Here is a 27985-nt window from a genome sequence, read left to right on the forward strand (position 1 = left end):
CGGAAGGGCGCCCATGGAGTCGGGACTGCCGGCTCGGCGGACAGCTATGGCGCCGCTGCTGGAGTATGAGCGGCAGCTGGTGCTGGAACTACTGGACGCGGACGGGCTGGTAGTGTGCGCCCGCGGGCTGGGCGCGGACCGGCTCCTCTACCACTTCCTCCGGCTGCACTGCCACCCGGCGTGCCTGGTGCTGGTGCTCAACACTCAGCCGGCCGAGGAGGTGCGGCCGGCCGCGCGGGGGGGCAGAGGGGACCCCGAGAGCGTTGGGGGCCTCCTGAACGGATGCAGGCCCTGGCGCTTCTGAGAGCGGTGACGGCCCCTGGCGCCGGGGGGAGGGCGTTGAATGGGGGTCTCTGAGGCAGATGCGGGTCCGTGCCACAGCTCGAGGACACAGAGGGTAGGCAGGGTCCCGAGGAGGATGGAGGTTCCTGACACGGACGGGAGGGCTTTGAATGGGGGTCTGCGTAAGGCAGTTGCAGGTGTCTGCCACGGGTGCAAGGACACTGAGACGGATGGAGGGGCTCTGAGAGGAGCAGGGGAGTCATTTGAGGAGAATGGGGGCGGAGAGAAGGATTGGAGGTCCCTGAAGAGGACAGGGATGTCTAGAGAAGGATACAGACAGGAACGGAGCTGGGGGGAGAGGGGCATTGGGTCAGAAGGGACGGGAGCTGGAAGCTGAGGATGTTGGGGAAGGGCACCTGCGGTTAAGGAATGGAGGACACTGAAGACCGAAGGGGGATACACCTCTGCTAAGACAGGGGGCTCGGTATTGAGAGGTGGCACAGCCTGTTCCGACGAGTCTGATGAGCCCCTTGCTAGAGCAGGTGGCCAGGAGGAAGATGTCCGCAGAGAATGACCACAGACTCCTTGAGGGTGGAGATCTGTCTGATTTGTCTAGGTATCCCCAGTACCCCCACATAGAGCCTAGCACAAGGCAGGGCCCCCAGTAGAGGAAGTGTTCAACTGAAGATACAAAGGGCCAAGTTGCCATTGACATGAAATCCCCTCTGGGGTGGATCGGGACGGAACTAGCAGTCTAAAATACCACCCGGGAAAAGGATTCCTTGTGATGTCCTCACATAGTTCGCTTGCCTGCAAACCTGGCTTTGGCGGGACGTATTTTGTAGCTAGCAGAAGTCTTTTAACCGAGGGTTTAGAGCTCCTTTTCTGTTGTTAAAATGCTAATAACAACTCAAGTGCAATGATTCCTTAGTGCAAACCCCAAAACAAAACAAAAATAAAAGCCTGGTTAAATGTAGATGATTGGTGGATCAACATAAAGTAGTAACTTGGTTTGTACATTCCTCAAGTGTATTGTCTCTCGTTTTAAATTCAAAGACCTGCAACCTAATAAAAACTGCCCTGTATTCAACAGCCTACTAATAAAATTTGGTTTGATTTAGGAGTACTTTATCAATCAGCTGAAGATTGAAGGAGTCGAACACCTCCCTCGCCGGGTAACAAATGAAATCACAAGTAACAGTCGCTATGAGGTCTACACACAAGGAGGTGTGATATTTGCAACAAGTCGAATACTTGTGGTCGACTTCTTGACTGATAGAATACCTTCAGATTTAATTACCGGTAAGAATTTGAAACCTTATGATTTGTATATAAATTGGCACTTTTTTGTGTCTGTCCCCTCTGCTAAACTAAACTAGAACCTCCTTGTGAGCAGCACTGGATGTTTTTGCTCTACATTGTGCTTCCAGTTGTTAGCACAATACCAGACACATTTTAGATGCTTAAAAAGTATTTGTGGCCCGAATAACTAACTAAATTAGTAAGTAAAGTAAGAATGACTCTTCCTTGTTTCCTAAACTCATATCTGGTAAATACTTGGTAATTGGCTGGCCTTTTAGAACCTAATCAGACTTGAAATGTTTACAAATATTCTTTGTATATTTCCTAAAATATTTGGTTTTCTCTCTAAAGAGTTTTTTCCCCCATGATTTGAAATTAAACCAAGCAGTTGCTTAATTATTTTGAGAAGTATGGTTTAGTTTTAGTTAGAATTAATATAGAAAAGGAATTATTTTTCATTATTATTCGTCCTTTTGGAAACCTTTTCTGATTTTTCCCAAAGGTAACCTGAGGGCCCTAACTCGCTGCTCTCAGATTACCCTTTGCTTCTCCCCAGTCATAGCAGTAAAGAACACTACATTATCTTTGCCTGTTTGTTTGTCTGTCTCACTCATGAGATAACAAGCTTCATAAGTATAAGGGACAACTTGTTCATCCCAGGCTAAGTAACTAGTACGGATATTTGTTGGATAAAATGATGCATGAATATGCTGTGACCTTCAGTGAACTTCTGGAGGGCAGAGAGACTGTGATATTCATTTTTTTATTTTTTTTTTATTTTTTTTTTATTTTTATTTTTTATTTATTTATTTGAGAGAGAGAGAATGAGAGACAGATAGCAAGAGAGGGAAGAGGGTCAGAGGGAGAAGCAGACCCCCCGCTGAGCAGGGGGCCCGATGTGGGACTCGATCCCGGGACTCCAGGATCATGACCTGAGCCGAAGGCAGTCGCTTAACCAACTGAGCCACCCAGGCGCCCGAGACTGTGATATTCATAATCATACTTCCCATTATGGCCCTGAATGTAGAAGACCCTCAAGAAATATTTAATGAATAAATGTATGAACGAATGCTTTTTGTGGTTCATGGTAAACTAATTGAAGAACAGTGTTGTTACAGTTTTGTAACATTTATAATTGTCATCAGCCAGGCCCAGGCGGTGAGGTCTGACTCACCTGGCTTTGAATGATGATGCCACCACTTACAAGCAAGTTACTTAATGTTAATAAGGCTCAAGTCTTCTTTTCTTTTTCTCATTTCTTTAAATTGAGAAAATAGCACTTCCCAGAGTTATCATAAGGATTAAATGAGTGAAAATAAATTGTTCAAGATAGTGCCTGGGACATACTAAATAGTAAATAATAGCAAAAAAAAAAAAAAAAAAGTATTGGCTTTTCATTACCAGAAATTCTGATACATCATAAAGTCTTCTACTGGTTGCTGCTTTCTTCTCAGCTTGGTTTTATATTTATTTAAGTGGATAAAATGGGGAGGGAAATGTACTGGAACCACCACTAGATGTCAGTATTGCTCTGACTTTTAGTAGCCGTTCAACCCAATTAGGCAGAGAGCAATAATGAATCAAAGAAACATCCAGATTATAGCTTATAGGTAATTAGGTAGCTCCTAATTAAAAGCACAAAATTCTGTATCCATTTCTGATCATGTCCCAACCAGTAATGAAGCTGGAGCTGCTGCTGCCGCTTGGCTGAATGGAATGCAGATGAATACCAGAAGAGAATCCCTTCAGATTCTGCACCCTGGAGGGATTGGCCCCCAGAGGCTCCCCATGGCACTTTCACCACGGCTCTCACAGACCAAACAGCAGTCCTTGAAGCATGTAACCCTCCAGAAGGTTCTGAATGCCCTCTGCCCTAATTTTTGCCCCCTCTCACTACCTATGAAATTCACTACCACACCCCACGCAAGGGTCCTCACCAACCACAACTCCTCAGCAGTGAGAGAAGTGTGTACATAGTTACCCTGATGGTACTTTCAAAAGACAGGACAGGAGGCTTTCATTGCTAAAACGGCTCTGACACCTCCAAATAGAACTGAGGACACACTTTCCATGACAAACTTAAAAAAAAGAAAAAAGTTACATGTTAGATTTGTGCACACAGTGCTATAATTCAGTTTTATGTTCATTCAACAAACATTAAATTTACTAAGCGTCCTTGTTTGGCAGGAATGTGGTAGGTGCTGATGGTAGAAAGATCAATGAGACTGTGTGGTGAGCTCCTGAGTTAAGCTGCTCCTAGGTTTGAGCCCACCTCACCGTGTGCCAAAGGTGTGATCTTGGGCAAATTGCTTAATTTGTATGACTCAGTTTACTCATCTGTAAATGGAAGCCTGTAACAGTGCCTTCCTCCTGGGATAGTGTGAGGGTGAAATGAGATCATGTATGTAAAATTCTCCACATTGTGCTCAGTACATGGTAAAGCATTCTCTGATTACTGCTTGTTGTGATGTCCTTGTCTTCAAGCAGTTTAGTGGAGGAGACAGAAAGAAGTAATCACAGTACAGTATGAGATACAAATTGTCATGGGAGCATAAAAATGAAATGTAACTAGGCTTTTATGAGACTGCAGTTGCCCCCAGAAATACAGTCTGCTTGTGTTTTCTTTTTTTTTTTTAAGATTTTATTTATTTATTTGAGAGAGAGAGAGGGAGAGAGAGCATGAGTGGGAGGGAGGCGCAGAGGGAGAGGGAGAAGCAGGCTCCCCACTGAGCAGGGTGCCTGATGCAGAACTCGATCCCAGGACCCCAAGATCATGACCTGAGCTGAAGGCAGACGCTTAACCGACTGAGCTACCCATGTACCCCTGCTTATGTTATCATGTTGCTAGTTTTTAAAATGGGGGGGGGGGGTGGGAGAGAGTCCTCAGGTGGTGTCACTTAGGAAGAACCAGGTTTGTCCTCAGACCTCCCTGATTTGGAACCTTTAGTCTCCCATTGTTTGTTGGATGACCTTGATCAACTTATTTCCCTCTCCTGGTCTCATAATAATACCTACCTCATAGAATTCTCATGAGGATTAAATGAATAACAATCCAGTAAAGTACCTAACCCCTGCACCTGGGATAGAATAGTTCTCTTCCTCCTCCTCCTGGGTTTTCTAAAGAATGACAGTCTTTTGGAGCACAACATTTCCTTAAATTGAGGTTCATCTTTCCTTTGGAAGTCCCCTTTTATTACTTTAACCTTATGTGATATTTCAGTCTAGGCCAGCAAGTGTAGCCCAGGGAAGTACTTGGAAAAGTCCAACGACTAGGTCCAGAATCCTTGCTCAGTAGTAAGTTTGTTACGTGTATGTATTGCAGTTGTTGAAAATCCTTTGTCTACAAATTCCTAAATAACACTATTAATTTCTACTGTATCTGAAAAACAATTTGCTTAGCTAGAATAAATGGTAGCTCCATCCACCTCAATCCAAAATTTAAGCACCAAAACAGTAGAATCTGAATTGGGCTCACTGAACTAGTAGAAGAAGGGGTCACAAATCACTCCCAGACCCTAGGAGTGATGTGAATTGGTTCAAAAACAGGTAAGCACATTTATGACAAATTTATATATAAGCTAATGGCTTGATGTAGGTCTAAGAGACTGAGAATCATCATAGAATAATTGAGTTTTTGATTCAGAAATGACATGCAGTCTCGTGTCATCTGTGTTCCTAATTGATCACTAATTGCACTGCATCAAAATGGCACATGTACGTATAATGTCATGTGGATTTATTATATATACATATGAAAGATCATCTGGTCCAGTATTCTCATTTTATAAATAAGGAAACGCAATAATTGTCCTTGTTTTTGTGATCTCAGAGGTGTCAATCACACCACCCCAAAACACAGAGGTAGTAAATACATTCATTAAAGGTTTTTATTTTAACGGACTAATTTACCTCTCAGTTGAATATACTCTGATTCCAAAAATTGAATTACTCTAATAGGTGATGCAGATGTGGCCCAGACTTCTGAATTACCGCTTTTATGTAGACCACATCTGGTTCACCTATAAAAAGAGAATCCGTGAGCCACTTTGCTTTCAGAGATTCTTCCACCATGCCAGACACGCCCCACGCCAAGGCCTTTGCTCTTACTGTCCCTCAGCCGGAACTCTCCTGGCGCACGTGGTGACAAGGTTCACCTCCTCATTTCCATCTGGCCGTGGCTCAGGTAGGTTCTCAGTGAGGCCACCCTACCTAAAGTTGCAACCACCACCCCTTGCACATGCTCCCCCTCCTCCCCTGATTCATTTTTTTTCCTGCCTAGCACTTATTACTCTATAGCCTACTAAACAGTGCACGTGTTTATATTGTGTATCATAAGGACCATGAGGACAGGGATTTACGTATTGTGTGTTCACTGCCGCATCCCCCACCGAGATCAGTGCCTGCCCATGCCCAAGTAGGTACTCAGGAGAGACATGGTGAATAAGCAAATGAAAATGAGCATGAATGTCCATGACTATTCTGCCATCTAAATTAAAAAATTTCCTCTCAGGCATCTTGGTGTACAGAGCTCACAGGATAATCGAGTCTTGTCAAGAAGCCTTCATCTTGCGTCTGTTTCGCCAGAAAAACAAGCGTGGCTTTATTAAAGCTTTCACAGACAACGCTGTCGCCTTTGATACTGGTTTTTGTCACGTGGAAAGAGTGATGAGGAATCTTTTTGTAGGGAAGCTCTACCTGTGGCCAAGGTAAACAGCACTACGCGACAAATTTCTGTGAGAGAATCTGCCATAACTTCAGTGTGCACTTTAACATGATGTAAAATGTACTGTAATTGCACCTGATACGTGATTGCCAGGTTCATAACAAGTGCGTCAAATAGAAATAGATGGTCTCCACACCCGTGGTTCTTTTACAAGGAGAGAGATTTGATAGTTATTTTTCTGGTAGCCCATCAAATCCGTCCAAGGGCAGCCACTTTATTCCTTCTTGTATGTTTAGCGAGACCCCCAGGGAATCTAGAGACTCACATGTACAGCAGCTTTAGGTGAACTGTAGATTTATTGGCTAAGACTCCCACTTCACTTTGAAAATTACCCATCGGGGAATAAAGCACAAAGATTTTTGAAGAATTGATGTAAATGTCTAGGAAAAACCATAAGGTTCCAGTGTTCCAACACCTTGCACCTAGGCTAATATGTATTTTGGTTTCTTGATTATACCTTATTGAAGGGATGAGCATACTTTTCCTGTGAAGGGCCAGATGGTAACTATTTTGGGCTTTGCAGGCCACGCGATCTGACACAATGATCCAGCTCAGCTGTTAGAGCAGCAAAGCAGCCGTAGATGGTCCGTACACAGTGGGCGTGGCTGTGTTCCCCTAAAACTCGTTCTGAAACCAGGCACTGGGTTCAGCCCAGACAATAGTTTTGCTGACCCCTGCCTTATTTGAATGATAACATCCATGCGTTGAGGTTAAAAGTATTCCTGAAAAAACAAACTGAGGGTTGCTGGAGTGGGGGGTGGGGTGGGAGGGATGGGGTGACTGGGTGGTAGACACTGGGGAGGGTATGTGCTCTGGTAAGCGCTGTGAATTGTGCAAGACTGTTGAATCTCAGATCTGTACCTCTGAAACAAATAATGCAATATATGTTAAGAAAAAAAAAAAGAAGAAGAAGAAGGTAGCGGGAGGGGAAGAATGAAGCGGGGGAAATCGGAGGGGTAGACGAACCATGAGAGACGATGGACTCTGAAAAACAAACAGGGTTCTAGAGGGGAGGGGGGTGGGAGGATGGGTTAGCCTGGTGATGGGTATTGAGGAGGGCACATTCTGCATGGAGCACTGGGTGTTATGCACAAACAATGAATCATGGAACACTACATCTAAAACTAATGATGCAATGTATGGGGATCATATAAGAATAAAAAAATTTAAAAAAAAAAGTATTCCTGAAAGCATTGTTTTTGCTTTCTATTTTGTTTGTGTCTTAATTGCATTTACAAAACCAAACCAAAACAAACAAACAAAAAAAACAACCACAAGAGTATTAAACTGAGACCAGAAATACACAGCTCTTGAAATTCAAGAAAATCTTTGGAAACTATTTGTCTCTATAGGTTCCACGCGGCAGTGAACTCGTTTTTAGAGCAGCACAAACCTGAAGTTGTGGAAATTCACGTGTCTATGACGCCCGCCATGCTTGCTATACAGACCGCCATACTGGACATTTTAAATGCATGTCTGAAGGAGCTCAAGTGCCATAACCCGTCCCTTGAAGTGGAAGATTTGTCTTTAGAAAATGCTATTGGGAAGCCCTTTGACAAGGTACTCCGTCTCTTTTCCTTTTAAGCACAGTTTGTGATGTTATAATTTTAAAGACTCCAAGTTATTTTAGTAATTGCAGTGTCCTTAACAGGAATTTGCTGTTATTTAGAATTAATTTGGAGCTGATTTAAGGATAGCTTCTTTGGTTTTCTGGAAGGTAATCATTTGTAGTAAAATACATGGACCGACATATAAGCACACCTCTGATTTTTGCAGTTATGCAGTGATTATCTCGTATTTTAAGTATAATTAAGAGAAGGATAAATAACCTTTTTTGCTCTGAAATGACAGCATTTGGATATCTACAGGTAGAAGAGTTTTTACATAAGAATGCTTCATGATTTATGAGCTTTTGTTTGGAATAAAAATAATTGGGATGAGTTTTCATTACTGAAGAATGTGAACCTTGCTCTCTTAAAATTACATTTTGAATTGAGAAAATGGTAAGACTAAGACTTTAGTTCAAGGAACTTTTATTCTAACTGATTTTGTTTGTTTTTTTGCAGTGAAAGAACATGTCCACATGCGTGAGGAGGGGGAGGGACATAGGGAGAGGGAGAGAGAGAGTCTCAAGCACACTCCACACTGAGTGTGGAGCACAATGCAGGACTCAATCTCATGACCCTGAGATCATGACCTGAGCTGAAATCAAGAGTGGGGCACTTGGGGCGCCTGGGTGGCTCAGTCGTTAAGTGTCTGCCTTCGGCTCAGGTCATGGGATCGAGCCCCACATCGGGCTCCCTGCTTGGCGGGAAGCCCACTTCTCCCTCTCCCACTCCCCCTGCTTGCATTCCTGCTCTCATTGTCTCTCTCTCTGTCAAATAAATAAATAAAATCTTTAAAAAAAAAGAGTCAGACGCTTAACTGACTGAGCCACCCAGGCACCCCTCTAACTGATTTATTTTTATCATAGATGACTATTAATACAGGTCCATAAATGTTGAAGATTGAATTGTAGATCCAGAAAATGCTGACTTTTAAAAATTTCTGGACAGCTTTTTTTTTTTTTTCATATTTTGGTGGAACAAATTCCTGTCTTAAACTCTGAATCAATCTGTCACTGGAAATAATGCATAGTGATTATTAAGAAAGAAAAATTTAACTCCTCATTTCTCTGATTCTTCGAAAAAGTCATTTTACTGTGAAATAATTATACATGAAACTAATTTCATGTGTTTTGTTCCTCTGTTCTTAATGTTTGGTGCATGATCAAACAACAACAACAACAAAAAACCATCAAAAATAAACCTTCACGTTCTTTTAATAGAATGTATATGTTGTTAGAAAAAAACAAAATATAGCCTAATATGTTTTGTACTAAGTTTCTGTTTATCATTCCCTGGCTAGTAAAAGTCAAAGTATTATTTTGGATATTCTTTTAGCAACCAAAGGTAAATGTAGACATAACTTTGCATCTTGTTAGAAAATTTAACTTTTGTAGGTGATTTTACCAAACAGGTATGCAGTTATATGTTCCAGTTTGTCTAGGACAGTTACAGTATCTACCTGTTGTCCTGGAATAATTATTAATAATATAATTTCATTTTCACAAGAGTCCCAGTTTGGACAATAAATTATACGGCCATCCAAATAATTATTCCTGCTGAGTATTAATTTTCTTAGATAAGATGCCACGTAGTGATAGTGCTTCCATATCAAGCTATAAGTATTATCCTTTTTAGTTACAAAATCAGTTTGTAAAGGGTGTGTGTGTGTGTGTATAATATAGCTGTGGGTATGTAGATACCTATATAGTATATACAAAAAGCTATTTTGTGCTTTAGGCAACTTTTTTTTTTTTTTAAGATTTTACTTATTTTATTTGAGAGAGAGAGAGAGCAGGGGAAGGAGCAGTGGGGAAGGGAGAGGGAGAGAATCTCCAACAGACTCTGCACTGAGCGCAGAGCCCAATACGGGTCTTGATCTCATGACCCTGAGATCATGACCTGAGCCAAAACCAAGAGGTGGTTGCTTAACTGACTGAGCCACCCAGGTGCTCCTACTTTTTAGGGTCTTAAAAAAATTCAAATTTAGTCCATTGATAATTTAACAAGTATTTTCCCATCCATGAATCACATTAAAAACAAAACAAAAAACCCTAAGTAAATCTTTTACACCACCAAATTAAGATACATTGTTATTTAATTTGATACCATGTAGTTTCCCTGATATATGCCCTCTGTTCCCTGTCCAACTGGATCCCACATTTTTATCTATCTAGGATAGGGTCACAGCCAAACTTGGCAGAAATTGATATGTCTAAGCTACGTGCTTTGACCCTTCATAAAAACAAATGATTGGGGGGCACCTGAGTTGCTCAGTCGTTAAGTGTCTGCTTTCGGCTCAGGTCATGATCCCAGGGTCCTGGGATCGAGTCCCACATCAGGCTTCCCTGCTCATCGGTAAGCCTGTTCTCCCTCTCCCACTCCCCCTGCTTGTGTTCCCTCTCTTGCTGTGTCTCTCTCTGTGTCAAATAAATAAATAAAATCTTAATAAAAAAAAAAAAGACTGGTTATCTGATGTTTATCAGGGCTTTTCTCCTCATAATGTAAATATGAATAAATATAAATTGACTCTCTGATCACAAAGATTCTAGGGATAAGACACTGCTTTATATTTGAAAATTTAAACATTGTTATTAGAATCTTATGAACTGAAATTTTCTATCCGCTTTCTTGGGAGATGATGTTGGGAGTTTTTTTGTGTGTGTATGGTAAAATATACATAACATAAAATTTACCACCCTAACCATTTTTAGGTATACGGGGATAATGTTCATTGAAAGTATAATTTGTATTAATAATAGCTTTATTGAACATATTTTTAGGAATACTAAATTTTATTCTTGTTTTAGACAATCCGCCATTATCTGGATCCTTTGTGGCACCAGCTTGGAGCCAAGACTAAGTCCTTGGTTCAGGACTTGAAGATATTACGAACTTTGCTGCAATATCTCTCTCAGTATGATTGTATCACATTCCTTAATCTTCTGGAATCTCTGAGAGCAACAGAGAAGGCTTTTGGTCAGAATTCAGGTGGGAGATAAAAATACTAATATTATTATTGGAGCTGATTTGAATAAAGTGTTGGATTTTGTTGGGGAATCAGATGTAGGGAGTGCTATATTCAACTATGTGGTATACTAAGATTTCAAATTACATTTTATGTTCATAGCACAAGGATGTAGGTTTTATTGATAGCTAATGTTTCCGCCTACTTAACTTCTGTTCTGTATAATAATAAATATTCATATCCATTCCAGGCGACTTTATTTCTAGAAAAGACTCTGTATATTACAGACAGCCCCCAACTTAGAAATAGGTTGTGTTCTGGAAGTTTAGTTGTTAAGAACTTCAAATTCATTTTCTCCAAAGAAATGGCAAGGCAGTTTAGGGTTTCATCAGCCAGAGTGCTGAATACTGAGGAGGTTTGTAGGGAAACATACATATACAACTGGCCACCATCTTGTTTGTCTACCAACCACATCTGCCCCCACTGTTGTGGCCTCTGTCACTGGCTAGACCACTGATTTTCAAAGTGTAGTCCATGGGCCCCTGAGGCCCAGATTTAATACAATTAATAATTTTTACCTCTTCCCCAGGGACATTCTTAAGTAATAAACTACAAATGCATGACAATGAAGAATACACTGACCGCTGGTCACTTTGGTTCCACTGCCTTGATTACGCTCAGGCACCAGCACTGTTACCCAGCAATGCTTTTGCACCATCACTGGAAATGTCAGCACAGTGGGGGGAAAATCAAATAATGAGTTAATATTCTTATGAGAGTAGCTTTGAGGTCCAGACTCCCTGAAAACATCTCGGTGACCCCCAGACATCAGTAGGCCACACTTTGAAAACCACTGGTCTAACCAAACAGTGATGGAGGCCACAGTAAGGGGGAAGATGTGGTTCAGAGGAGAACAAGATGGCGGACAGTTATCCTTCTAGGGCATGTGACCATCAGAGACTCTTTAAAATTCATCCTAAATTGAAGGCTTTTTTTTTTTTTTTTTTTTTTAACTTTTCCTATTAGGTTGGCTGTTTCTTGACTCTAGCACCTCAATGTTTGTAAATGCTCGAGCAAGGGTTTACCATCTTCCAGATGCCAAAATGAACAAAAAAGGCAAAATGTCTGAAAAAACGGAGATGAAAGAAGAGCAAGGTATCTTGTAGGCTTGATCTTTAACTGTGTCCTTTATTTAAGTATTTGGTGTGGAAATTCTTATCAAGTCTATATATTAATCCTAAATATCCTTCAGCCATGTGAAAAACGTGTGCCCGTATGTTAAATATATGTTACATGCAATGCATGTTAAAAAGTATCCAGCTGGCAAGTCTTAGAATCCATTGTCAGGGGATTCCAAATAATAGGTGCCAAGTGTCAGTCAGGAGTATTATCACCGCTACATAAGAGCTACGGATTGATTTTTTTTTTTTTTTAACTTCAGAATAATAACTACTTTTGGCACCTTAAAGTCTTAACAGAATGTTGAACATTCCTTTTAGCTTTAAAAATATATATACTAGAATGAGGCAAGTATGGATTTTATTCCAACCCTTATCTAGTAGATATAATAAATATCATTGGTTTTTTAAGGCATGGGATAGGGTTGATGCTGACCTTCTGCCTCATTCAAAGGTCTAGTTCAGAACTTAAATATGTTAGTGATGTGTTTGAGTACTAACAGAAACATTTGATTGCTGTCTACTTGTATCCCATCTTCAGGATTGTGAAAGTCAGGGGGATTTTAGAAATAATAAATACTATTACTCTGTACTGATTCTTTCATTTTAAATAGCAGCTTATATCTAGCATCACAATTGACAACAACACAGACTCTTCTCTAATTCGTGACCGTGCATGTGACTTGTTCTCAGGGCACTGTGAAACCTCTATTAATGTTGGTCTGGAGTGTGTTTCATTTAGACCTTAATAAATAGACCTTTTTCAAGAAAGAAGATTCTATCTGTCCTCTGGAGAGAGGCTCAAAGGAAGGGGCTTTTGGAATGATGCTTGTGTCATCTTTTGTTTTAAAAGGCTGTGAAATACTTTATGGATAAATGTTATCACGTAGAATGAGGTTATCCTTTTATTTCTGTACAGAAACAAAAAAGGAATTGGTCCTAGAAAGCAACCCAAAGTGGGAAGCATTAACTGAAGTACTGAAAGAAATTGAGGCAGAAAATAAAGAGAGCGAAGCCCTTGGTGGTCCAGGTAGGAGAAAAGAGATGGTGACATTTGCTTTCAAAGTGGAGCAAATGAGTCTTCTTTGTTAGTTCTTTAAAAATAACTTACTATGATTTTATTTATAAAATGTAAAAGAATAAATGCCAGAGGAACACTGAAATCCTAGTGGCAGCCTCCTTTTCTATTCATTCGATGTGATTTTCTCCAGGTTGAATCCTCGTATATTCATGAAAGCAGGTTTTTTTGCTGGTTGCCGTCTCAGGACTTCTATTTAAAGAGGCAGCTTATCTCCACCTACATGTTCACCAGGATTTCAATCTGGAATCCCCAAGGAGAAAGCTAATGGGCTTGCTTTATTCTCAGCAAGCATCTTTCCAGAAAAGTCTTCACTGTTCTATGGAGCAACATTGACCTAGCCCCCCACCACCACCAAAAAATTCCAGATTTCAGGGCTGCTGTCTTCAAACACAAGTATACTAGTAGATTAGCATGGTAGACCAAACCTGAACTACATTTAAAAAAATAAAACCCATTATAAAATAAAACTAGATTAAAAAAAAATCTGTTGAGGCTTTGAACTCCTACAAATCAGTAAAGGCAAGCGCATAATTCTTATCTTAGTAAATGTGCTGGTGATGTTATCCAAGAACCTACAGTACTGTGATTAAAGACCCAAAGTCATGCATGCTCACTTAGAAAAATTGAAAAGTATGAAGAAAAAAGAGAAGGGGAAAAAAATGTCCAGGAGTCACACTGGCATATTTGCTTCCAGGGTTTCTTTTATGTATTTTCTTTCTCACATTGTTAAGGTCACAGTGCAGATATAATTTCTGGATATATAATTAGCAAGTCAAATGATAATGTTCTTGAGACATTTGACTTGTACAAAATTTTTCTGAATTTTCATTTCTTTTAGCAGCGTAAAAGCTCATCACTTTTGTTTTTTAGATTTATTTAATTTATTTATTAGAGAGATAGAGCAGGTGAGGGCAGGAGCAGAGGATGAGGGGGAGAGATCCCAAGCAGACTCCATGCTGAGTGCGGAGCCCAACATGAGGTCCTATCCCACGACCCTGAGACCATGACCTGAGCCGAAATCAAGAGTTGGACACAACCAGCTGAGCCACTCAGGCGCCCCAGAGCTCCTCTCTTTTTCACCTAGCTGACAATGACTGGAGATTCTATATATATTCGTTTGTATGTATACCTATATATGTGTAACGGTTTTATCAATTTGATTGGAGAAAAATGTTACTCATTTGAAATTTGGTGCTAGGTAAGCTCACTGTTTTCTTAAATGTTTTTCCTCTTTTGTGAATTGTCTTTTTTTTTCTTTGCCAATTTAGACTATGTCCACAGTTGGTATTGGCTTTTTATATATTAAAGATATCGTCATTTATGATAGTTGTTTTGTAAAGTTGTTTTTTTCTTTAGCTTTCTTAATGCACAGTTTTTTAGATTATAGATACGAGTCTTCTCTGAGATTTCTTCCATTGCTTTTAAGCCTAGAAAATCATCTCCATCCAGAGAGATGGAGAATAGTCACCTTTTTTTTTATGATTTAATATTTAATGTTTGACTCTGTAATCCATTTGGAATTTATTTTGGCATATAAAATCCTCTGGAAAATTATTAATTAAAAAGAGCTTCCGTAAAGCCTCCATTACACCGTGGCTACGCTTTCGTAAGACTAAATGTTTCTGGCTCCAACTTTACTCAAAAGATTTAACTAATCCTGTCAGAGAGGGAAAGCATTTGATAAGCATCTGAGACCCTTTAAACAAATTGTGAATATTGTACCCTTAGCGCCGGGGGTAAGATGTGTCTTCTTTGTGGAGGGAAAGAGGCGAGGGGGCAGGCAGAGAGCAGGGGGACACATGAGGTCACAGTAACATAACGCTGTTTCGTAATTTTAGGTCAAGTACTTATTTGTGCAAGCGATGACCGAACATGTTCCCAGCTGAGAGAGTACATCACTATGGGAGCAGAGGCCTTCTTGCTGAGGCTCTACAGGAAAACCTTTGAGAAGGATAGCAAAGCCGAAGAAGTGTGGATGAAATTTAGACGTGAGGACAGTCCAAAGAGAATGGCAAAATCTAACAAAAGGCCTAAAGGCCCCCCAAACAAACAAAGGGCTGCCACCAAAGAAAGGACTCTGAAAAAGAAAAAGCGAAGGTTAACCTTAACTCAGATGATGGGAAAGTCTGAAGAACCTGAAGAGGCAGGAGATGTCAAGGAAGGCTATCCTAGAGACACAGGCAGTAGCCCAGAAAGCTCCTTAGAAGAAATTAAGCACGAGGAATTTGACTTAAACTTGTCCTCTGATGCCGCATATGGAATCCTGAAAGACCCACTCACCATCCTCCATCCGCTCCTGGGCTGTAGTGACCCCTATGCTCTGACGAGGGTGCTCCATGAAGTGGAACCAAGATACGTGGTTCTGTACGATGCGGAACTGACGTTCGTTCGCCAGCTTGAAATTTACAGGGCGAGCAGGCCCGGGAAGCCTCTGAGGCAAGTTATAAAGAATATGAGCTGTTTCTTCTCTCTCTTTTTTTTTGTGTGTGTGTGTGTATATATCTACATAGAGAGAGAGAGATTTTTTTTTTTTTAGCTGAAGTACAGTTGACATACATTAAATTAGTTTCAGGTGTACAATGTCATGATTCAACCATTCTATACATTACAAAATGCTTACCATGATAAGTATATTACAATATTATTGATTATATTGCCAGTGTTGTTCTTTTCATCCCCGTGGCTTATTTATTTTTATAAGCTGTACCTCTTCGTCCCTTTCACCCATTTTGCTCATTCTCCCTACTCTCACCCCCCTTTGGCAACCATCATTGTGTTCTCTATTTGAGTCTGTTTCTCTCTTGTTGTTGTTTGTTTGTTCGTTTTGTTTTTTTTAGATTCCACATATAAGTGAAATCATATGGTATTTATTTGTCAATCTCCATCTGGCTTATCTCACTTAGCTTACTACCCTCTCAGTCCGTCCATGTTGTGGCCAATGGCAAGATTTCACTCTTTTTTATGGCTCAGTAATACTCCATTGAGCTGCTTCTTTTAAATGCTTCAATTTCACGGTTCTTTAGGCTTTAACACAGACACTTTACCAGTTGCACATGGATTTTCTTTAACATTCTGTTGTTAACGATGTAGGTTAAATTTATGAATCCTTCTTTGGCATCCTGGTCAACCTGGGAAGTTTGCATAGGAAGGATGTCAGATGTTGTAGTAGAACAACAAATCTAGGGAACTATCTGTGTTCTGGTTACTTGCTGTTCTGTTGTTCTATACTGTATCCTTTCTGCATTGGTTGTAGCTTATGGGGTGCTGTATCTGAACAAGTCTAGGAAATGTATAATATCCTAACTTGTACCAAAATGTACTATAACTATGACTCAGCTAAATGGCTTTGATCTTCTAAAATGTCGTTCTTATAAATTTCAAGAAGTGACTCTAAATTACATCCACATAAAATGAGAAGGTATTTGGGGAATTACTGTACCAAGTTTTCTTGAGTTTCAAGAAATAGCAGATAAAGAATCTACAGAAATATCAGATGAGAAAATGATGCCTCTCAAAGAATATAGTGTTCTGGGTCTCCAATTATCTGAGGGAAATAAACAGCAAAATTAATATCCTGAACTCAGTCTGAACCAAAAACAGAGCCAAAAGAAACCTTCCTAGCAGTTTAATGCAGCCTTCCAGAGCAGAGATGAATGGAGCAGGTGGGTCAGAAATAACACAGGATGAAGAGATTAAACGAAGCTGGTCAAAGAATTATAGGCTGGTAAATTTTTCAGACTTTGCTACTGATCAGCTTTGTAGATCACTTGTGTGCTCCCAAGTTCTTTGTTGCCTGAGAATGGAATAGTGTGATATTTGGAAACAAAATGTCAGAGCCGGAAGGGACCTTGGAGTTCAATTGCTCCCTGCGTTGGTGGGAAACTGGGTCCCAGTAATAACGAATGACTTGCCCTTGGCCACATAGCACTTGTGGGGGAGAGCTGAGGTCTCTGGATTCATTGTCCGATGGTTTTTTTTTCTCGGTCCACACTTCAAGGAAATATATCCTAGGAGCATAAAGTCCAGAAGAAATGTCAAAGGCTAAAAAAGGAAAAACCTCTGATAGAACGTAAGGAAGAGAGTCAGAGGAGGTGCTTAATTCAGCCTTTGAGCAACAAATAAGAAAGAAAAGCAGTCCTTCCTAGGAGAAAGTAATATACCAAATTATTTTCTCGAGCCCGATATCATCACCCATGTGTCTTCTGCGTCTGTGTTTATATAACATGTGTGATGACTTGGTTCTGTGAAGACACTGATAAAAAAGAGCCGAGAAAGAGATAAAGGTCATATAGATTTCATTTGTTTATTTCTCACTAACGTGAACTTTCACAAGCTGCGTTTTATAACTACTATCCAACTTTGCAAATGATTGTTTGGCAGAGGTGTAAAGAAAAAATTGAAAAAAGAGAAGCTGCTGAGATTTTGTGTTTTCTGATTTGTTTATAGTTATGAAGCAAGGATTATTCTATCCCTCTAGTTATATTTCAGTGTTTACCTAAACTCTGTTCCTCCTTTCGGTGAAGGGGAAAAACGTGGTAATGAGACTTTTACCAGGTGGAGTTTAGGCAGCTTAATTTTAGGTACGTGATTAATGGAGCCTTTTATTCTTGGTCAAGTATTTATTATTTGAGCAGTTTAGATTGCTCATTTCAAATGCTACGCTCTTCCTTTCAGGGATTAAAAATTACGTTTTTACAGCCTAAAAGAGTTCTGTTTTAACTGGCAGGGTCTACTTTCTTATATATGGAGGTTCAACCGAGGAACAGCGCTATCTCACTGCTTTGCGGAAAGAAAAGGAAGCTTTTGAGAAACTCATAAGGTAAAAGATAGAGGCCTTTTAAGATCTAGAGGCTTCTCTGGGTGGGGACATATCTGATTGCCCTCAGGAAAGATGGAGGGGGGAAGAAGTTGGGAGCATCACCTCAAGATAAACCTGTGGTGTGATTCATCCCTGGGGTATGTGCACATTTCTTGTCTCCTCCCTCTCTTTTCCACCCATCTCCAGTTGCCTTTCAGTGGTGTAAGAGGATATTGGAAACGTGGCGAGAGCTGCTTTTCTGCTTGTAAAGACATGTAACATAAAACACCAAAAATACAGCTCAACCACTGCTTTTCTAAGATACATGTTCTTAGATCTCCCCACCCAGCCCCCACCCCCCCACACAAGCTTTCTCCCTTCCCTTGGAATTATGACTTATTTTCTCCTGGTGAAATTTCCATTGTCTGTGGGTGGGTGACCGCCTTACCATTTGCTGGGAAATGCTTTTACAACCGAGTCAGTTCAGATCACCAGCAATAGAATCACTCTGGGAAAATATTTTTTTGAAGGTGTGATGTTTATCTGAACATACGTGTACTGTTTTAGGATGAGTGTCTGGTAATGTTCCAAATCCAAATAGAAAATGCTTTCCAGTGTAACATCCGGAAAATGTTCTAAGTGATATGTGCACAGACTAGATGGCCACCTTTTACCCACCACAGGTGTTTGAGAAATCTGATAACCTTGTACCAGGGGTGTTGTCAAGGAGATGGCAGCTTGGTGAGGGAAGATGGGTCACATGATCTCTAAGGAGCCTCAAAAGACAGGGCAGGGGCTAGATGGGGCATCCTTGAGCTGAGCCAGAGAAAAGGGTAGACCAGAGGACACCATGGCTTGGACTGACCAATCTTCCAAGGCACAGATATTGGTAATGCATCAGTGGCAATGAGAGGGCAGAAATCATTTTTAGTGGCTGTTAGCATGCCAGGGCTCTACACAGAATTTCAAAATGAACAACCTTCCTCCAACACAGACTATGGGCTCTCAGTGTACACCTAAAATCTCCCTGTACCCCGGTCCATCCAGGGCATGCATTCCCAGGTGCCTCCTGAATCAGGGCCACTGAGTCCCTGTGGAGCGGCTCAGCATGTTACATGGGCAGACCCCCGCCCCGCCATATCCTTTGTGAGTACCACGTGCCTTGGCCACAGATTCTTCCAGCTTCTGGTCAGTCCTTTCAGCCTATGAAAATGTTTTCTGTTAACGTGCTCTATGGGATGGTTTATATGGTATATGTGTGTATGTATGGGGTTTTCTTTTTTAAGTTTTTACTTATTTATTAGAGAGCATGAGCGGGGGGGGGGGGCGGGGGTAGGGCAGGAGAGAGAGAAGCAGACTCCCCAGTGAGCAGGGAGCCCGATGTGGGGCTCGATCCCAGGACCTTGGGATCATGACCTGAACCAAAGGCAGACGCTTAACCGAACTGCTTAAAATAAATAAAATATTTCAGAAAGTGTGATAACCAACCAGTTGTTAAACAGCTGGCCTCTTCTTGTCCGAAGCTTTTAGTGCTTCTCTGTGTCTTCTAGACCGTCACTCCCCCAAGACTCAAAACAGTCAACAGATGTTTACTGGGCATCTCTGAGGCACCAAGCCCTGTGCTGACAGTAAAATGCTGTAGTCACAGTGGTGCTGGAGGTCCCTCCCCTCCTCGGGCTCATCCCCTAGTGGAAAAGACGAACATTAGGTGATGATGAATACTACACTAACTAGACATGTACAGAGTCTGGCTGCAAAGGTGAAGGAAGGGGGTGCGCTAGCGCAGGTCAGACCTGGCCCGGGGCGGGGACCCGGGTGCCTTCACAGAAGAAGTGACAGGTTCGCAACGCATGAGGAGTGTGCGCTAGGTGCTACGTCGACAGGGCGGGAAGGGGCTTCTGTGTGTGAAAGCCCCAGGGTACCCGAAGCCCTGCTGAGGGTTCAGAACGTGCCTGTAGAGACAAAAGACAGTACTGACGCGTTCTCAGTAGGAAGTCTATTTTTAGAGGCTCTCGCTGGCCTCCTAACGGAGGAATGGATGGAGCAGGGAAACGAGTCCGGAGAAAAGGTGGTAGCCACAATTAGGTTGACAGGGAGAAGGGAACAGATTGAAGAAAGATGCAGGGGATGGAATCACAGAATTGGTGCTAGGGGCGCCTGGGTGGCTCAGTTGGTTAAGCGTCTGCCTTCGGCTGGGGTCGTGATCCCAGGGTCCTGGAATCGGGTGCCGTGTCAGGCTCCCTGCTCAGTGGGGAGTCTGCTTCTCCCTCTCCCTCTGCCTGCCGCTCCCCCTGCTTGTGCTCTCTCTCTGTCAAATAAATAAATAAATTCTAAAAAAAAAAAAAAGAATTGGTGCTATAGGATGTGGGTCAGTATCTCCTAACCAGTCCTTCACTCTTTACAAAACATCCTCTGCCTGAGTCTTCATGAGTTAACCATCCCCGAGTTACAGATGAGTACAGAGAGCCAAGATCATTCAGATTAGGTTACTGGTGTTCATGCTGAGGGTCCCTAAGACCACCTGCCGGCTCAGTGATTCACCAGAAGGGCCCACAGGAGCGAGAAAAACTGGTATCCTCACAGTTTGGGTATATGACAGCAAAAGGACACAGATTAAAATCAGAGAAGGGTAAGAAGCATGGAGCCAAGTCCAGGAAAGCCCAAGCATAAGCTCCCAGGTGTCCTCTCCCTGTGGAGTCACACGATGTGCTTCATCCTCCCAGCCACAGTGTGTGACAGCACATGGCGAGCGTTATCCACAGGGAAGCTTACCCAAGCCTTGGGGTCCAGCGTTTTTATTGGGGGTCAGTCACGTAGACACAGAGTACCCACATGACAGACTCCATCCCCCCAGAGCAAAAACAGGTATTCACCATAAATCAAGTTGTGCATGTAAATCATCTCATCAGACTGCTGCCACGTGGCCTCAGGCCTCAGGCATACAAAAGCCTCTTATAAGGGAGGATATTCCAAGGTCTCAGGGCTCATCTCCCTGAGGAGACTGGGCTTTTCCTGCAGGGTTGTAGCCAAGAGAGCCTGGTAAAATGTGGGGAAGAAGGCACCTGAGTAGGCGAGTTTTCATGCTCCAGGCTGCCTCTTCTGTAATGCATCAGGAACCTCATCTTTAGTAGATTGTGGCTAATAGAGTGTGGCAAGATACTGCAGACTCCGTGCCATTCCTGCTGTATACAAGTGAGTCTCCACATCAGAGGGCTCGGTGACAAGGTGTGGATAAGCCTGGCCCATACTGGAATCCACCCAGCAGAATCTGGAATACGGACTGTCTCCTGCGTTTCAGTCTACCTGATAATTTCCATATCACATTTTAATGTAATTTTATCTCTGGCTTGGTTTAATTTCCTAGCTCTCAGTGGTGACCATCTACTTATTTTAAGGTAGATCTTCCCGTATTACACAGCAATCAGATAGTTACACCATTTAGAATCTTAAGATATTTACCTTCCCAGAAAACTTGGGGAATTTGAGAAGTGTTTGTTTTGAAAAGGAAAATATATGTGAGGTGCGTTGCTGAAAGAGCATTTGCACCAAGCCTGTACTTGGAAATTTAATGTGAGAATAAGACAATGTGCTTTTGCCAGGACCTCCGTGGGTGATGTCGTAAGAATAAAAGCAGTGCTACTATTTAAAATAAACCGAAAGGAAGGAATCTGGCAAACTGGCGGTGGAAGGATAGCTTGTCTGCGCTAGATCAGTTGATTACAGATGTCAAGAGAGAAATAAAAAAAAATGATACTCCTAAGTATTGATAATAAAATGCTCCCTGGGTAGAAAAATTGGCAGTAATATTCTGAGTATACACAGTTTTAGAGAGGTCACTGCTTTTCAAAGGCAGGGGTAAGGTTCTTTGGAATTTTAGTCAGAAAATGTGATCGCCAGGGCCCCTGTCTGGCTCGGTCGGTGAAGCACACAGCTCTTGGTCTTGTGCTTGTGAGTTCGAGCCCAACGTTGGGTGTAGAGATTCCTTAAAAAATAAAAAAAGAGGGCGCCTGGGTGGCTCAGTTGGTTGGGCGACTGCCTTCGGCTCAGGTCATGATCCTGGAGCCCCTGGATTGAGTCCTGCATCAGGCTCCCTGCTCGGCGGGGAGTCTGCTTCTCCCTCTGACCCTCCTCCCTCTCATGCTCTCTGTCTCCCATTCTCTCTCTCAGATAAAAAAAAAAATCTTTAAAAAAATAAAAATTAAAATAAAATAAAAAAAGAAATATGTGATCCCAAAATGAGTTAGCATGTGGGCCAGAATACATGCCCACTGGAGGAAGACTTCTAGTTCAGCACCTCCTCCCTATATTATCATTGTTGTAGTATCAGGCTATTCAGATATCATTAAAGATCTTAAAGCAAAAATAAGAAACCTCTGTACTTTAGATTAAGTGGAAATAAGAATCTGCATTTGTAATTATCATTTTGTATCTGTCACACGAAACGACTTGGGTAATTATGCTAAATGTTGAAAGCAAAGAACTGAATATTTATTATGATGGCAAGTTTCTGTTACATTAATTTGAGTTACCAGTTAGGGAGACTTATTATGTTCTTCACAATCCAGGCTTCATTTCAGGAGTTTATTATTTCTTTTTTTTTTTTTTTAAGATTTTATTTATTTATTTGACAGAGAAAGACACAGCGAGAGAGGGAACACAAGCAGGGGGAGTGGGAGAGGGAAAAGCAGACTCCCTGCCGAGCAGGGAGCCCGATGCGGGACTCGATCCAGGGACTCCAGGATCATGACCTGAGCCGAAGGCAGTCGCTTAACCAACTGAGCCACCCAGGCGCCCAGGAGTTTATTATTTCTTGGATTCAATTTCCAGTTAAGTTATAACATTTCATAGTAAACTAGCTGTTTTTATGTAACAATATTAATTGAAACCGTTGTGGAATCATCTGAAAGCAAATCTTTGGTTTTTCAGCATTATCATGGATAATTAGGGAATGAGGTTACCACATTATAAGAAAAGCACAGTTACAATAACAGCTAACATTTTATAATGCCTATTATGTGCCAGGCACTGTTCTGAGTACCTTCTACAGTGGATAATTCTCCTAACATGCCTCTTTTGAGGGAGGTTTTATTATTATGCCCATTTTACAGATGAAATTGAGGCACAGAGCCATTAAACTACTTGCCCAAGGCCCACACGGCCAGTCAGTGGTTTCAGATTCACGGAATAGGAATATTTTCTAACCCACTAGGCTATACAGCCACTCACAGACTACAGATTAATCAGAAAATGGGGATGCCCCCATGTGTGATATGTAGCTTAGCCAGTAAAGTAAGTGGAAATAAAGAGAAAAAAAGATCCCCAATATTAATCCCAAATGTTAAAGAAAAAGAAATTGAAGAGCAATAATTTTTCTGAATAGTTTGCCCTTTGTCCTCAACGCAAGTCCAGTAGGTATCACGGAGCAGTAAGGAGTGGCTTTCGGGGCCACAGCCATTGCAAAAACTATTCCAGCAGGCCACACTTGATGCTCGTATTGAGAATCGTGAGGAAGAACGGACCTGGAACTATGCCGGCCCCATCGTGTGAACTGTTTACAAAATGCCGTACTAATAATAACTTTGTGTTTGTATATTGTTTCAAAGAGTATAGAATTTAAAGTTGTAATTTCTGTTCTTCAGTGGTATCTTGGAGTGGTACCCTGTTCTAAAACATCGTTTTATCCAGAGTGGTTGGAAAATCGGTCCATCCGGTTTTATTTCCTGTAATTGGAAAGTCTTTGCTGTTTTAGCCCTTACTGAAATGATTAGTGAGTACTGAGGACCCGTCCGCCTTCTGCCGCACGGTACCCTGGGCTCTGTTCCTGCCGTTGGTCAGTCCCACCATTGTTTCGTGCCTGCTCATGCTCCCCGAACTCAGTGTCCCGCCCTACGAGGGCCGAGAGCCAGCCTCATACATCCCTTCTGTCCCTCCTAGACATGGCGCTTGCTGGTTCATGGATTGATGATAACGTACTTCCCTGGTTTTGAAAAATAAGACCATGGCAAGCCTGGCTCTTTGGTTATCGAGGATATTTTCATAATTGTCGTCCCTGATTACGAGTCTTAGTTGTGGTTGTACTGTCCTGTCAGTCTACCGGATGTGGGATACCGAGCTACCTAGAAGACAGGAATCACTGTGTAACCATGTGTATATCAGAGCACCTAACACGGCAGGTAGGAGCACTCCAGAAAGGTTTTTAAAACAAATGCATGAGCGAGGGAATTCATGCTGCGCTATTGCCAACCGGAGATGTTGATTTTTTGTTGAAATCTCTGTTGGGGCCTCCCACCTGGAGGTTTTTAAATCGAAGTTCCGTCATCTGTGCTTTGATTTTCTTAATCATTGATTTGGAACCATTCCTATTTATGATTTACTCTGAACGTATTAGAATATAAATTATTTAAATTATTCTTAATGCTCAATAACACGTTAGCATGTTTTTATAAAAAGTCTCAATCTCTTGGTGGCATTTTTTACCTGCTTATTTCATGTCCCAAAGTGCTTGAAGGACATAGAGAATGGAAAATAAACAGCAGCTCTTTTTCACTCTGGAAGATCGGAAGTAGCACCCAACCAAGAAATTCTTTCTCCTTCCTTTACCTGTCGCTCATTTGTGTATATTTACTGTACTTATTTATCTAACATATTTCTCATCTTGACACTCTTGTGGCCATTTTCTATGTTAGAATCTATAAAAGATTAAAATCTGGAATTTGGGAATTCGTTCAAAAAAGTGTTTAAACTATTTTCCGCCCCAGGGAGAAGGCCAGCATGGTGGTCCCTGAAGGAAGGGAAGGTAGGGACGAAGCAAATCCGGAGCTGGTCAGGGGCTCCGCGGCTGCAGGCGCTCCCACCGACACCCGGAAAGCAGGTGAGACCCGCCCTGTGCCACGCATTCCCGGCGCCTGCCACGGAGGCCCTGGGGTCCTAGAGCATCTCTGCAGAGGTGGGGTTTTTCTCAACAAACTCGTAAAACGGGGTGCCGGTGCTGCCTTTCACTAACCACATGTCCCTCCCAGAGCTGTGGCTCCTCATCTGTAGAATAAGGGGGCTGCGTTGTAGGCGCCCCAACCTCGAAATCAGTCACGGTCCAGCCTTGCTTGTAAATGTGGTTGGCTGGCTGAGATTCAGAATGTACTTTTGCAAAGAAACTTTGATAAGTGGCAGTTAGGCTCTTATTTTTACCCGAAGAAGCCGCTTTATCGCAGATAGACAGGAGTTGTCTGGAGCTCATCCCCACTTCTCTTCTTGCCTCCGTGTGTTGCTTCTTGGCACTTTTCCAGATCCCAGGTGCGTGGCTCCCTCCTTGCAGTGCAGTGTCTGAACCGTGGCAAGACGTGCTGAATTCAGCTGAATTCAGCAAGACGTGCTGAATTCCAAGTGCAGCGTGACCCAGAAGTAACCCCCCCCACCCCCGCTTCCCGAATCCCCGTTTCCCCATGGCAGCAGCTGCGGTCAGCCAAGCGGCCTGAGGAGCGCAATACGATGGAGCTGACTTAGCCTCTGGTGGGGGCCCAGTTAAAGCCACGAGCCTCCCAAACCCGGTATACTCGGGCAAAACCTCAGAGGCTTATTAAAGCTATGGAGCCACAGGCCTCACTCCATGGAAATTCTCATTCAGTGCATCTGAAACGGGGTCAGCACCTCAGGGCTTTCTGATGGGAGTGGTCCCTGGACTGAACTTTGGGAAACATGGCCTCAGAGCATCTAGGTCTTTTTTGAAGAAGATTCTTATTAACCCAGATAGGTTGGTGACATTTCATGCAGAATATAGAACGCCAGGCCGAATGAAGGAAGCTAGATTTGAGCATGTAGGTGCCACGCAGAATGCTATTTACAGAAGTCTGTCCTTCGGAGTTCAGCCCTCCGGGCCCTTGTCGTCGTGCCCTGCAGCCGCTGTAACAACTGACCACAAACTCAGGGCCTTGAAACAGCGTATACGTTTCTTATCTTACACTTACTGTCTTAAAACTCCAAAGTCCAAACGGGTTTCACTGTGAGCTGGGCTGTGCTCCTCCTGGAGGCTCTAGGGAGGACTCCATCTCCCTGCCTTTCCCAGTTTCTAGAGGCGCCTGCGCTCTTTGGCTCCTGGCCCCATCCTCCACCTTCAGAGCCGGTGGCTCTGACTCTGCCCTTCCTGCTTCCCTCTTTCACTTGTTAAGGACCTTTGGGCCCACCTGGATAATCCAGAACAATCTCCTAAATTTAATCACATTTGCAGTGTCCCTTTTGCCATGTAAAGTAACATATTTACACATTCCAGGGATTAGGACATGGGAGTCTTCAAGGGACCGTTATTCTGCGAGCGGCAGCCCCTAGTCCTCACAGGTGTTGTCCATAAGCCAGCAGCCTTAGCGTTACCTGGGATGTCGTAAGAAACGCAGAGTCTCAGGCCCCACCCCAGACCTACTGAATACAGAACCTCCTCTAACTCGCTTCCAGGCGGTTCTGGGCACATTCGAATGTGGGAAGTTCTGGTCCACCGGCTTCTTCCATTTTCCCACGTCTAGACTCACTGGTACAGGAACTGACGGCTCCAGAATTTTTCACGACAGCTTCTAAGGCAGTTGACTCAGCAAGCGTTTTTAGGCGTCTAGTACATGCCCAACTCTGTCATAGGAATTAGGAATGCGATGGTCAGTAGAATGTGGGCAGTGAGACCATCAGGGACCGGACGTCCAGGGAGCTGCAGAGGGAAGGCGACAGCAAATGCTGGTGTTCACGAATCATCATGACTTTCCTCGCAGCTCTATTTAGTTTAAGAGAAATCGCCTTTATGTACTCTGTAAACAAACCTTTCTGAAAACACAGAAAAATGAGGAGTAACAACATGGGGTATTATGTTACCGTGCATCACAGGTTGACAACAGAAACACAGACTGGATTTGATTTTTTATTTTTTTAAAGATTTATTTATTTATTTAGAGAGAACGAGCGAGCAGGGGAAGGAGCAGAGGGAGAGAGAGGGAGAGAAGCAGGCTCCCCGCTGAGCAGGGAGCCCAACGTGGGGCTCAATCTCACAACCCCGAGATCATGACCTGAGCCAAAATCAAGTCCAGCACTTAACCAACCGAGCCACCCAGGCGCCCCAGAAACACAGATTTTAACCTTCAGTTGTTCTCGTCCATCTTTGAGAGCTCTTCCTCAGGGCCATCACCTAAGATGCTGCTTTTTGTTCCCAGGTGGCCAGGAACAGAGCAGGCCGCAGCAGACTATAGTCGTGGATGTGCGTGAGTTTCGCAGTGAACTGCCGTCCCTGATCCACCGTCGGGGCATCGACATCGAACCCGTGACTCTGGAGGTCGGGGATTACATTCTGACCCCGGAAATGTGCGTGGAGCGCAAGAGCGTCAGCGACCTGATCGGCTCGTTAAGCAACGGCCGCCTGTACAGCCAGTGCGTGTCCATGTCCCGCTACTACAAGCGCCCGGTGCTGCTCATCGAGTTCGACCCCCGCCAGCCCTTCTCCCTCACGTCCCGCGGCGCGCTGCGTCAGGAGATCTCCGGCAACGACGTCAGCTCCAAACTCACGCTCCTCACGCTCCACTTCCCCAGGCTCCGCATTCTCTGGTGCCCCTCGCCTCACGCCACCGCCGAGCTGTTCGAGGAGCTGAAGCAGAACAGGCCACAGCCCGACGCGGCCACGGCCATGGCCGTCACAGCGGATTCGGAAACGCTGCCGGAGTCGGAGAAGTACAATCCCGGCCCCCAGGACTTCCTGTTAAAGATGCCGGGGGTGAACGCCAAGAACTGTCGCGCCGTGATGCAGCACGTGCGGAACATCGCGGAGCTCGCCAGCCTGTCGCAGGACAAACTGGCAGGTATTCTGGGCAACGCCGGGAATGCCAAGCAGCTCTATGACTTCATTCACACCTCTTACGCAGAGGTCGCGTCTAAGGGGAAGATGAGAAAATGAACGGTGACGGCTGTCTTCTTGTCCCGAGACCGTGCTTTCCAGCCGCTCTCTGCCGGCATTCCTGGGTCCCCATTTATCATTAGTTCCCGATTGCCTCGTCTTCCAGCCCTTAACAGCCGAGCTGTCCGCTTAC

At 43.1% G+C, this 27985-nt stretch overlaps 1 protein-coding gene across 1 annotated transcript; it reads left to right on the forward strand.

The window, feature by feature from the left end:
- Positions 1 to 13: 13 nt before the first annotated feature.
- ERCC4 (ERCC excision repair 4, endonuclease catalytic subunit) lies at positions 14 to 27985 on the forward strand. Its single transcript, XM_021698121.1, has 11 exons — positions 14 to 220; positions 1404 to 1584; positions 6095 to 6290; positions 7660 to 7867; positions 10722 to 10902; positions 11906 to 12034; positions 12977 to 13087; positions 14977 to 15574; positions 17865 to 17957; positions 24695 to 24807; positions 27119 to 27985. The coding sequence occupies exons 1-11, from the start codon at positions 14 to 16 to the stop codon at positions 27850 to 27852; spliced, it is 2751 nt and encodes a 916-aa protein (XP_021553796.1). The 3' UTR covers positions 27853 to 27985.

Source organism: Neomonachus schauinslandi, chromosome 5, assembly GCF_002201575.2.
Source record: "Neomonachus schauinslandi chromosome 5, ASM220157v2, whole genome shotgun sequence".
Classification (NCBI taxonomy): domain Eukaryota; kingdom Metazoa; phylum Chordata; class Mammalia; order Carnivora; family Phocidae; genus Neomonachus; species Neomonachus schauinslandi.

Bases quoted from the DNA above. Each gene is read 5' to 3' on its own strand.
- ERCC4 (XM_021698121.1), top strand. From the start codon at position 14: ATGGAGTCGGGACTGCCGGCTCGGCGGACAGCTATGGCGCCGCTGCTG. The intron at 221-1,403 runs GTGCGGCCGGCC...GGTTTGATTTAG, and splicing joins ACACTCAGCCGGCCGAGGAG to GAGTACTTTATCAATCAGCT. The intron at 7,868-10,721 runs GTACTCCGTCTC...TTCTTGTTTTAG, and splicing joins TTGGGAAGCCCTTTGACAAG to ACAATCCGCCATTATCTGGA.